This window comes from Sorex araneus, chromosome 3, assembly GCF_027595985.1.
Source record: "Sorex araneus isolate mSorAra2 chromosome 3, mSorAra2.pri, whole genome shotgun sequence".
In the NCBI taxonomy this organism is placed as follows: domain Eukaryota; kingdom Metazoa; phylum Chordata; class Mammalia; order Eulipotyphla; family Soricidae; genus Sorex; species Sorex araneus.
In genome coordinates this window covers 132,109,058-132,121,779 of record NC_073304.1, presented here as the reverse complement: position 1 = coordinate 132,121,779, position 12,722 = coordinate 132,109,058, and the positions used below count along the sequence as shown (strand labels likewise).

At 40.8% G+C, this 12,722-nt stretch overlaps 1 protein-coding gene across 1 annotated transcript; it reads left to right on the top strand.

The window, feature by feature from the left end:
* The first annotated feature begins 10,049 nt into the window (after window positions 1–10,049).
* On the top strand, window positions 10,050–10,677 carry LOC101544092 (60S ribosomal protein L9-like). Its single transcript, XM_055132765.1, has one exon. The coding sequence runs from the start codon at window positions 10,070–10,072 to the stop codon at window positions 10,553–10,555; it is 486 nt and encodes a 161-aa protein (XP_054988740.1). The 5' UTR covers window positions 10,050–10,069; the 3' UTR covers window positions 10,556–10,677.
* The last annotated feature ends 2,045 nt before the right edge of the window (window positions 10,678–12,722 follow it).

Sequence of the window (12,722 nt, the reverse complement as noted above, 5' to 3'; positions counted from 1 at the left end):
ATCCCATATGGACCCCTGAGCACTGCAGGAGTGATTCCTGAGTGCTGAGCAGGAGAAACCCCTGAGCATCGCCAGGTGTGACCCAGAAAGCAAAACAAAAGCCTGTCAAGGTGGCAGATTGGGGGTCTGTTGGGTGGTGGAGGGATTTGAGAACACTGAGGGAGGCGGGTTGATGCTGATGGGATTGATGCTGGAACTTAGTGTGTCTAAACTCAGCTATGGATGACTTTGTAAATCATGGTGCTTTAATAAAATAAATCATCATCATCATCATCATCATCATCATCATCATCATCATCATCATCATCCCGTTGATCATCGAATTTCTTGAGCAGTCTCAGTAACGTCTCCATTCATCCTAGCCCTGAGATTTTAGAAGCCTCTCTTTACTTGTCTTTCTCAACGATGCCACATTGGAGGGTCAGGGGAATGAGACCCAGCATTGTTACTGGTTTTGGCATATGAATATGCCACAGGGAGTTTTCGAGGTTCTCCCTTGTCGGTAGGAAACTCTGGGTAGCCTGCTGGTTCTCTCAGAGGGAGAACTAGGCTACAGAAACAGGTTCTAGGAGCTTGCTTTTAAGTCTCTGGATGTTGGCTGTTGATAGGATTATAAGGGGAGAGGGCAGGGCAGTCCCTCTGGGCCTCCTAGCTACTGGAGAATGGGCAATCTTCGAGGAAGAGGCCCCTGGGCAGTCCCTGATCTGAGCAGGTTTGGAGGTCTCAGCCCCAGGTCCCACACACCTGGGTTCCTCTACCATTATCTTCATGCGTGAGGCTCATCCGAACATGTGGAGAGGGGCCTTGAGCATGGCTGTGGCTAAGGCTCTGGTCGATGAAGAACGCAGCTAGCTGTGAAAATTAATGTGAATTGCAATAAAATAAAATAAAAAATAAAAATCTTAAACTCAGGTATCTCAGAGAGATACAGAACAGTTCTTGCTAATCCTCATGTATGGTCATCAAATGACAATATAGCACTTTATATAGTGAATGCTTAAAATTTTGAGCACACATTACAAGCATTGTAATTATATTATTTCTGAGTGTTATCTACTACTCTCTTTAGTTATCACTCCTCTCCATGAGGAGGTTGTATCTTCCCCTTTAATATTACAAGCAAACATAGTGAATATCATCTATTTAAAGTTACAACACTATGAAGTCATTGATAACCAAAGAAAGTATTTAAGGTATGTGTATATGCATATATATGTATATATATATAAATTTATTTAGTGATAGCACAGCGAATAGGGCATTTGTCTTGCACATGGCCGACCTGGGTTGATTCCTCCACCATTCTCGAAGAGCCTGGCAAACTACTGAGAGTAATGCAATGACAGTGATACAGTGATATATATATATATATAAATACATATACATATATACATATATGTATATATATATCTCTCTCTCTCACTGTCATCCTGTTGCTCATCAATTTACTTCAGGGGGCACCAGTAACATCTCCATTGTGAGTCTTGTTCTTACTGGTTTTTGGCATATCGAATATGCCACGGGGAGCTTGTCAGGCTCTGCCGTGGGGGTGAGATACTTTCGGTAGCTTGCCAAGAGAGATGGAGGAATCAAACCTGAGTCAGCTGCTTGTAAGAAAAGCCCCCTACCAACTGTGCTATCCTCCAGCCCAACTTAAACCTAAACCAGAGTAATTAGCATGCAGATTCCAAAGGACTCCCAATTTTCATTATATATATGTATGTATATATATATGTATATATATACATATATATAAATGCTTTAACGCAGTAACTTGTGATAGATGAGAGTCTAGATTCCCTAGTTAGCATACTGCAGATGAATAATTTCTACTCAAGCATGAGAGGAATGCTAGAGTTAGATTAAATACTGACTGAAAAGGAATTTAGTGTAATAACAAAGGTAATCATTGTACTTAGAATGTCTATTCTTCAATTTAAATCCTAGCTTAAAGTTTTTTAAAAAAGGTATTTTATTTTGAAAACCTAATTGACTGGGAAATACTATCATCTCTTTTTCTCTCTAAATCTAACTCTGGGAACTGTGACTGTTCACAGTCAAATTGCTAATGAGAATCTATCTTGATTAGAAGTGAGACAGAGAGGAGGAAATTAGAAGCCTCCTGTATTATGTAGCTTTATCTACATCTGATACCTGCATTGATGTCCTATGAAGGAAAACTCCTAAGGGAGGCAGATAGATGTGTCCTTTGGGTGCAGGACAGGGAAAGAAAATGTTTTAACTTTTAGAAGAATAAAAAAGAATTGAAACAATAAATAACTCTAGGTAATACAACATTGACCTAAGATCTGTGGGCGAGAAACTCAGAACTTTTAAAGATTAAATTAGGCTGGGTGTCTATATTTATCGGTGAAATGCAAGTCTCATCCTCAGCTGACGCTAGAATAGAGATAGAAAGAGACAAATCTGAGAAAACGGCGGCTGCTAGCAAATAATCGGAGTGTAGGGTTTCCTTTAGTTTTGTCTAGAAAGAAGCCCAAAACCCAGGTAGCTTTTTACAAAGACGCCCAACGCATAGGAGAGATACCAAGATACTCTCCTGCCTTGGAGCCCAGCATTGGCTTCCAAGTGGTAAGGTTTAGAAAACCTTTTGGAAGAGCATGCCCCTCCCTCTGCAGGCTGTTGAGGCTCCAGAGGATAATGAGGGGTTCAGCAGTTTGAAGCTGAAGAAATGTTAGGAGCCAGCCGAGGCAATACTGCTGTCTTTGCTCTGCAGAGTCTGGCAGCAGCTGCTTCTCAGATGGAGCCCATCAGCCAGGGAGTTAGCAGGGAAGGCGGAAAGGAGCAGGGAGTGTATTCAATTGAGACCCCTCCCTAGGGAATCCTGGAAATAGCTGTTTGAGCCTCAGGGGAGGAAACTTGACCTATGCTATGCCATCAGCTCCAAACAGGGAAATTTGAATTTTAACTCAGCATAATTGCTTTAGTCCCTGCACACTGATGAGAATTGTGTAGACTGTAACAGTTTCCATTTATTGAACTCTTCCTATACACCCAACAATACAGCATATTGTTTCTCAGTGGCATTTACCGGAGTTCTTCAAGGCAGCGTTTGTTCTCTATTCTTAGTAGATGAGGAAAGTATGTCAAGAAAAAAAAAAGGTAATCAGTTTCCTCAAGGGCACATTCCTAGTCCCTGGCAAAATCAAAAGCAGAAGTCAAATTTTCGCCTCAAAGCTGTTCTCATCCCAGTGTGCTTAGTCTCATATGTTTGTAGAAGTACATTTATTAATTTGTATCTTCTTAATGTCTAACAATTTGGAATGAGCAAAGAAGGCTATTTCACAGCAACACTTACTGGAGAAAATGGCTGGTGAGAAACTATAAAAGGAAGTCCTACTCTTAAGATAATGCCTACAAAATCATAGTAATAAAGCTGAGAGAATAGAAAATTTTCTACAGGAAAGGGTTACAAAAGAGTGCAAAAGAAACCTGCCTTATACAGAGACAGCTGTGATAATTTCTTGTACAATAGTGGAAATAGCAATTGCTTCCTATTCATTTACTCTCTTTGGGAAAAGAAAGTCACTTTCCAATACTGAGATGCTAATAATTGCACATGTGAGTTTCCTTCTAACAGAAAAAAGTTTTGCTGAAGCGAAATTGTTCCAGCTAGAAGGTGGCCAATGTAATAATTTTGTAGGATTTTATGAATTAGATCATCGTGAAGGCAACCAATTTGATGTAAATATAAATTAAACCATTCCTGATGGATATATTAGTACAGAATTTCTCAGCAAATTAATCAGCAGGATGTTACCATTGCAATTAACATCTTGCTGTGGTGCATGAGAGAGGCTAACCTTTTGCGTTAACAACTTTTAGAGAAAATTTTCTTTTTCAAGTATCTCTGGGCCCAGGCGTTTTGACTATGTTTTGAGGTTGATTTTCTACAATGTTTGACACTTCAGAGCTGAGACTAATCATGAGTTCTGCTTTTAAAGACCGAATTGTATCTTCTCCGAATTCCTATGTGGAGGTCCTCACAGTATGTAACTGTATTTTGAGATAAGGTATTTAAGGGAGTCATTAAGTTCCAATGAGGTTATAAAATCCACCAATCCAATAAAACCAGTGACCTTGTCAGAGGTGGAAAAGCCAGCAGGGCGGCACATCCTGCTTAGCGGAAGGCTGTGGAGGACACAGTGAAAAGGCAGTCAGTCACCTGCAAGTCAGGAAAACAAACCTTACCAGAAACTCAACAAGTTGACATTATTTTTGTTTTGATTTTTGGGCCACACCCAGAGTTCTTTAGGGCCTACTCCTGACTCTGAACTCGGGGATCACTCCTGAAGAGTTTGAGGGACCATAAGAGGTGGTGGAAATTGAACCTGGGTTAGTCTCTTGCAAGGCAAGAGCATTAACTGCTATACTATTGCTCCAGACTGTTATGCTGACATCTTGATCTTGAATGTGTAGCCTGCGGAACTGTGAGAAGTTGAATGTTGTTTAAGCTATTTAGTTTGTGATATTTTGTTAGGTCAATCTGAGCCAAGTAATGAGCCCACACAGCACAACTGCCAAATGCACGCGCGCACTTTTCAATAGTGCTAAGGGAAAGAGGGGGGTGGCTAAAATAATTCACCGAGGCAATATTTTGCACAACTGTGTGGGCCTGGCATTTCCGTGTGAGGGCTTAGTGAAACTGTTCCACCCAGGAACAATAGTGCGGGGGGGGCCACCAGGAAACTTGGGGGTACTGGTGGTGTGGGAATTTGTGGTGCTGAGGACCAAGTCAGGCACGCAAAGCACATGCTCCAGACCTCTGAAACATCTCCTCAGCTACCACGTGGCTACTTCCTGCGCCTTCTCGTGACACTATCAATAAAGAAATATTTGAAAATAATAAGTGATCAGTGACAGGAGTTCCCAAATTATAACCTTTTTCTTTGCGGGGGGGTCTCATACAACTATGCTCAAGGCTTCCTCTGGACTTGGAAATGGATCCTGGTGTGCTTTGGTGACCATCTGTGGTGCCAGTGATAGAACTCAGGTCAGCCATATGAAAAGCAAGCACTCTGCCCATTGTAGTATCTCTCTGATCCAACTGTAACTGTTTTTGAGTGAATTTTAAAATATAATAAAAAATTACATTTGACAAATATTTTTTTCATTTAATTTTATCACCTATCATTTACATAGATATGTATGAATTTTCTGTCATCTTTCTCTTTCAACAGAAAGTACATATTATCTTTTTTGGTGTGAGAAGATGTATGGGCCTCACCTGGCAGGATTCTGGATCTCCTCCCAGATCTGTGCACGGGGTCACTTCTGATGATCCTCAAGGGAACATGTGGTGCCAAGAATAGAACTGCGCTCAGCTACATGCAAGACAAATATCTTAATCCCTGTGGCCCTGAACGGTGGGGTTCGCATGGTGCCTCTGCTCAGGACTTATGCCTGACTCTGTGCTCAAGGATCACTCTAGACAGTGCCAAGTATTGAACCTGAGTTGGCAACTATATGACATAAAGGGAAAACTGATATATGCAATTAAGTTGGTGGGGACAGGGAAAGTTTAAAGGGAAGGGTATTAGGGTCCCTGGGGAGAGAGGTGGGTACACTGATGGTATGTATGGTATTAGAATGCTGTGCCTAATGAGAAACTGTCACTTATAATATTGTAAATCACAAAACCCCAATATTTTTTTTAAAGTTTAAAAAATAACCCAAAACAAATGTCTTAAATAGTATTCTGACTCTGGCACCATAAATCTCTTTTAAAATATTTTTATGGGGATTTGAGGAGAAATGAATTTTATTCCCAATACCTGGTACTTCATGATCCTTAAGCACCTATAGAAGTGATTACTGAGTCTTGCTGACTATGGCCAATAAAGAAAACAAATACATATTTTACATACACATATAGACATATATCATGTATGCATATAATATATACACACGTGCCAGGGAGATAGCTCCAATGCCTGGAGTATGATTCTTGCACTGGTTGGTTCCATGCTCTGCTGGATGATGCTGGCGGCCTCCAGCATCCCTGAACCCAAGCACTGAATCATTTGGCTGCAAACTGCTACAGTTATTGCTGGGAGGCCACAGGGTCCCCTGAAAACTGCTTGGCCAGAACCCCAAAAATATTCTAGCGAGAAGTTTGCAAGATTATAGAAAAAACTTTTATTCAAGAAACGCCTTACTATTCATACGAGAAGAGGTGATCTGAAGATGGTGTGCATAATACTTAGACTTTCTACAGCTCACCAATGGCAGAGATGAAATAGTTACTTGTCTCCATATGTTTATCTTGAGGGCTACCCATATTGTTAACATAATTTTTGAGAACTGTTATTAAACTAAGTTACCAGAAAATTGTGCAAATTGTGCAATTTCCAAAGGACTTACATATTCAATCTTAAAACTATTGCTCCAAACACTTTAAGTTTTTGAAGTAACTTTCAAAATAAACCTGCTTCTCTGTCAACTTAAGAGAAAAGACCCCCCCTTCTTATTTTGTTTTAATGTCTCCAGAATATCATATTTTTTTTCTTTTTTTTTTTAATAACTTTATTGAATCACCATGTGGAGGGTTATATAGTTCTCAGGATTATGTCGGTTATACAATTCTCAAACACCCTTCCCTTCACCAGTGCCCATCTCCCATCACCAACCCCCCCAGTATACCTGCCGCCCCCTCCCACCTCCCCAGTCCCCACCCTTGTACTTGATAAGTTTCACTTCGTTTATGCCTTATCTCGATTACATTCCATGTTTCAACACACAACTCACTACCGTTGTTGGGGTTTCCCCCAAAAAAGGAAAGCAGTCCTATTGCCAAGGAGGCATTTGATAGTTCTCCACTGCTAAGAATATAGAGATATTAAGTCCCGCTGTTTGTTACATAACTTTTCTTTTTCCCCCTTGCCCCGTGCCACCGAGTTCACGCCTGTTTGGTAATCGCCACGCTGCCTGACAAGGGAAAAAAAAACCGAAAAGGATGACGGGCGTGGGGCTCTGGCTTAGTTGATAGACTAGTCGAGTGTCTGCAAGCAGTTTCTGGAACCGAACGGCTTGCGCTGGTATCGGCTCCGGCTCGAGATTCCACCAGCGTCCCACTGTTCCATGTACATAATTTTTCCCCTTATATCCCATTCCCACGCCACCAGGTCTGTTTGCTTAATGGACATCACACTATGTTTGACACCATGCCGCGTTTCTTCCCGAGAAAGAAGGATATTTCTTCTCAGCTGGTGTGGGGATATAGCTTAGTTCAGTCTAGAGAGATGGCTACCACTTTGATTGCCTTCAATATTTCAGCAACAGACTTACTATTCTTGTTAGGATCTCCCACAAAAGTCCGACCCATTAAAAAGGGACATATTACATATTGCGCGGTTTTGGGTTTCTGTATAAAGTCCAGGGAAAGTACAACCAGAAATAACATCACTACAAACTTTTACCCTTTTATGGTGCTCATAAGATGGAGAAGTCCTGCGCTGTGTTCAGGAGGGAGGAGTTGAGAGAGAGAGACAGGTTAAAAGAATTGGGGGATGCCCGGGTCCCACTGTTTCAGCGCACCGTGGGGTCTCTGGTCCCATGCCGGAATTAGTTCAGTGGGCTGCCTGGAGTCCAAGGGCGCTCCCTTGGGCTCTTCCATCATGCTCGCTCCGCAGCCGGATCCAAAGGGGTCCAGAATATCATATTTATTACACATTCCTACATACATGTTGAGTTTTATTGAACTAATTAATACATTTTTTCTCTTAAAAATGGGGCATATTACAAAATGACAATAGAAATATACCTATATTACCCTAAGTACATTTTAAAATCACCTATCATTTCCACAGAACAAAAGGGTACACATATTTTCCTGGAAAACAGATAACTCCACAAATTCATGATGAGTCCTTCAAACAAAAAAAGAGAAAAGTGGATCAATTTAGCAAGACAATAAAAATTAAGTTACTTCTGTTTTGACTAAAGAAAACATCTTTTATGGGGGAATTTCAAAACTGCAAATTACAATTTGAAATGATAGCTGAAGGGCATAATCTACAGAAAGGCAATTTTTGTAAGATATATTAAACTTGAACTTTTCTATTATATGTGATGAAGTATAGATTCATAGCACTTTAAAACTTAAAATAAGGAAGGGGCCTTTGAGAACTCCCAATGAGAGGAAATCACATGCACACAAAAAAATCTTTCCTATGTGTGAAAATGCAAATTTGCCTTTGAAAGATGGAGCAGCACTTCCCCAGAGGTCTATGGGAAGAGTGATTTTCAAATAAAGACACTTATGATAAAAATTTTTGTTCTCTTAATATCAGTTAAAACATCCACACACATACACACATACCACAATCCCCCAGAAAGGTTTCATCTACAGAGAACCTTCATCTATAGTGCTCTCATTAAAGATACTGCATGTTGTCACAGCATCACTAGGTTGCATGTTGATTAGTCCACCTGGGGGAAACTTGGCTTTGTATCCTCTCTCTATACGCAGTCTTCAAAGTACTGACACTTTATTATGAAAGAGTAGAGAAATAAGACTTTGGAATTACACAGACCTTAGTTTGCACTTGAATCTGCCATTTTTGATTCCATCTCTACCGTTGGAATCATACAGACCTTAGTTTGCATTCAGTTCCTGCCACTCAGCTTCCATTCCATTTACTGGGTAGACTTAGCCATTCTTTACTCCCACTTTGAACTGAGATAGAGCAGCCTGCTTTGGCATTGTCCTGGAGATTGATTATATATCTAATTTTAGATACGATATATCTAATTTTAGATACTATGTCTAGTCCACAATGAGCACTCAGTATTGGTCTGTATATACATGGCATTGAACAATTCATCATCTAGCTGTAATTTCTCAGTTTCCATCTAGTTGGAATTGTGACGTCAGTCATTTTACTTCTACCTGTGCAGATCAAGACTAGTTTGCAACACTGGAAAAATAACACCAGACAAATTCATCTTCATTCTAATTCAGAATATGTAGAAGCTGTAATAATGAGATATGAATAAGACTATATCACACACAGAGCAGTGTACATATATGTGCACAAACACACATTCAATGTTTATGGGAAAGACTTACCCATAAATTTTATACACCAAGTGTATATATATTCTGTAATTGTGTATATTTCTCTAATAACATCATGAGCAGTTAAGAAAAAAAGAATATTTACTAAAAACTACTCTGTTTGAGAAATTTTACAAAATGTCTGGATATAAACAATTAACCAGATGGTCATAATCCTGAACTTTATGAAATCACATAGATAATAGAATTTTTAAGCATTTACAAACCACTTTCCAAGGATTTAAAAAAAATTCCTTTTTATTTCCATGGCAATTTAACTATCAGTTTTCTCCGAGGCCTACTCTAAATGACAGTATACGAATTCAAACTGAGGGGCTGAAGCGATAGCACAGCGGGTAGTGCATTTGTCTTGCACAAGGCCGACCCGGGTTTGATTCCAGCATCCCATATGGTCCCCCGAGCACTGCCAGGAGTGATTCCTGAGTGCAGAGCCAGGAGTAACCCCTGAGCATCACTGGATATGACCCAAAAAGAAAAAAAAATTCTAACTGATAGTACACTACCTATTAACGTACTTAGTTTCCAAGATCATATATTTGTGTTACTTTGTAGTTCATTAATTTCCAAAACAATTCAATGACTAGAAGGAAGAAATTTTTTTAAAAAGAAGAGAATAAAAAGAGTAGTATAAATTGGTTTCAAGTGGTTGAACCAGGGACAAATTTATAGTACATACTATATTTGCATATTTTACTTAGTGATAGAACTTTAATGATCCTAGGAATAGCCATTAAGGATCTTACATACTTGGTCCCCAGAATAGATCTTTAAACAAAATGTATTGATCAATTGCACAAATAGCAAAAATGGAATTCTTGATTTTAAATTTTAGGTACAAAATGGTATTACTGCTTTAAAAATACTTTAGTAATATCGACAAATGGCAAATATTCATGAGCCTGTGATGTGTAGATACTATTTCTAGTTAAGAATTCTATAGAACTCCTCTTTGCCGCATCTACTGCGAGGATGAAGACCATCCTCAGCAACCAGACCGCCGACATTCCCGAGAATGTGGACATCTCCCTCAAGGGCTGCACGGTCATCGTGAAGGGCCCCCGAGGCACCCTGTGGAGGGACTTCAACCACATCAACGTGGAGCTCAGCCTCCTCGGCAAGAAGGAGAAGAGGCTCCAGGTTGACAAATGGTGGGGGAATCGAAAGGAACTGGCTACGGTCCGCACCATGTGCAGTCATGTGCAGAACATGATCAAAGGGGTCACGCTGGGCTTCCGCTACAAGATGAGGTCTGTGTATGCCCATTTCCCTATCAACATGGTTATTCAGGAGAATGGGTCGCTTGTTGAAATCCGAAATTTCTTGGGTGAAAAATATATCCGCAGGGTTCGTATGAGGTCAGGTGTTGTCTGTTCTGTCTCTCAGACGCAGAAAGATGAGTTGATTCTTGAAGGCAATGCCATTGAACTTGTATCAAACTCAGCTGCTTTGATTTAGCAAGCCACAACAGTGAAAAACAAGGATATCCAAAAGTTTTTGGATGATATCTATGTTTCTGAAAAAGGAACTGTACAGCAGGCCAATGAATAAGATCCAAGTTTTCTGCCTACAGAAAGCAGAATATATAGGATGACTCTTAACATCTATTTTTGATAATGAGATGCAATAAAACTGTATGACTACCATCTTAAAAAAAAAGAAATCTATGGACTGAATTAATCTGTGAGGGGACAGTGATGGCTCGGAGGGACCCTGGGATATTGGTGGAAGGAAGTAGACTCTTTGGTGATGGCTGTGGTGTGGACGCAATGTAAGCATTAAAAATATTTGTTACTGTTACTGTTTTTTGGCATATCCAATATGCATGGGTAGCTTGCCAGGCTCTGATGCACAGGCTCGATACTCTCGGTAGCTTGCTGGGCTCTCCAAGAGGGGCAAAGGAATCGAACTCGGGTCGGCTTCATGAAAGGCGAACGCCCAACCACTGTGCTATCGCTCCAGCCCATTAAAAGTATAATTTACAATATTATAAATCATAGTGTCTCATAAGAAACAGTAAAGAAATAATTAAACAAGATAACAACAAAAATTAATTCAGCATAGATGCACTCTCCTTACTACACAGCATGTGTAAGAATTTTCATAGCACCAGTATATCCTTCTGTTATTATTGAAAAAAAAATATTATTCCCCGGAAGTCACACCCTCAACCCACCCCTGGCACCATCTTGCTGCACTCAGGGGTGAAGAATCCTGGCTGGTGGGCTCCACAACGCTGGAGAATGCTCTGGACCCCAGACCAGGCTGATAACACCAGGGTGCCCCAGATGGAGCAGGTGCAGTCTCCCAGCCTTATCTAGATGGAATTCCAGGGACCATGAGCTTCTACAAACATGGCTCCGGTATGTGGGGACCAGGACTTTTCTCCAAACTGCACGGCCAGTTACATGGCCGTGCGACCTTTTCTGATATACAAAAAACCGCTCAGGAATGCTCCTCTGCCCCTGAATGGCCATGATCCTAAAGACACACAAACCTATCTTGGACAGCAGCGGCTGCTGACAGAAATGCTCCTGGACTATGAACTAAGCTACGACCCCGTGCCGCCCTGGGAGGGGAAGGGTTTTTGTCCCTCGGCCTTTTTCCCTTTGCGGCAGCATGGTGACTGCCACGTTTCAGAGCCAATTGGACAGAGAGGTAGGAGCTTGCAGTGATGGGGTTCTTGGGAAATCTCATGATGGGAGGTTCCGAATCGGCCCTGCTGGGCCCAAATGAAACCCCAAGCGACTGGCCGCCCACAAATGACTTCTCCACTCCTGACGGCCATGATACAAGAGGCACAAAAACCAACCTGAGAATGCAGCAGCTGCTGACAGAAATAACTCTAGACTTAATTACAAAAATACCAGAATTCCAAAACCGCTCGGCTGCTGTCGTGGCCATGTGACATCATATGCTCCTCATTATCAGCAATAGAAAACAAATGATCTAATGATGACTTTTCAGCAGATATGATTATTGGGGGAAAATTCCAAATAATAATAGTGGATTTTCTGTCAAAAATTGAATGTAATCAAAGTAAAGAGAGAGTAAAGTGAAAGATTATCTGCCACACGGGCAGGGTGGGGCGTGAGAGGGGGGTATACTGGGGTTCTTGGTGGTGGAACATGTGCACCGGTGAAGAGATGGGTGTTTGATCATTGTATGACTGAGACTTAAACCTGAAAGCTTTGTAACTGTTCTCATGGTGATTCAATACAAAAATACATTATTATTGTGTATAGTCCACATCCAGTGGTACTCAAGACTTACTCTTTACTTTGCGCCTAGGGATTACTCCTGGCAGTACACTGCAGGCCCTATGTACCCTATGTACTGCTGGCAATTTTTTTTTTTTTTTTTTTTTGTTCAACAATGTATTTTTTATTTTTTTTTTTTCTTTTCTTTTTTTTTTTTTTAATTTATTTATTTTTAATTAGAGAATCACCGTGAGGGTACAGTTACAGATTTATACACTTCTGTGCTCACACTTCCCTCATACAAAGTTTGGGAACCCATCCCTTCACCAGTGCCCATTCTCCACCACCCGTAAACCCAGTGTCCCTCCCACCCTCCCCAATCCCATCTCCCCCCCACCCCACCCTGCCACTGTGGCAAGGCATTC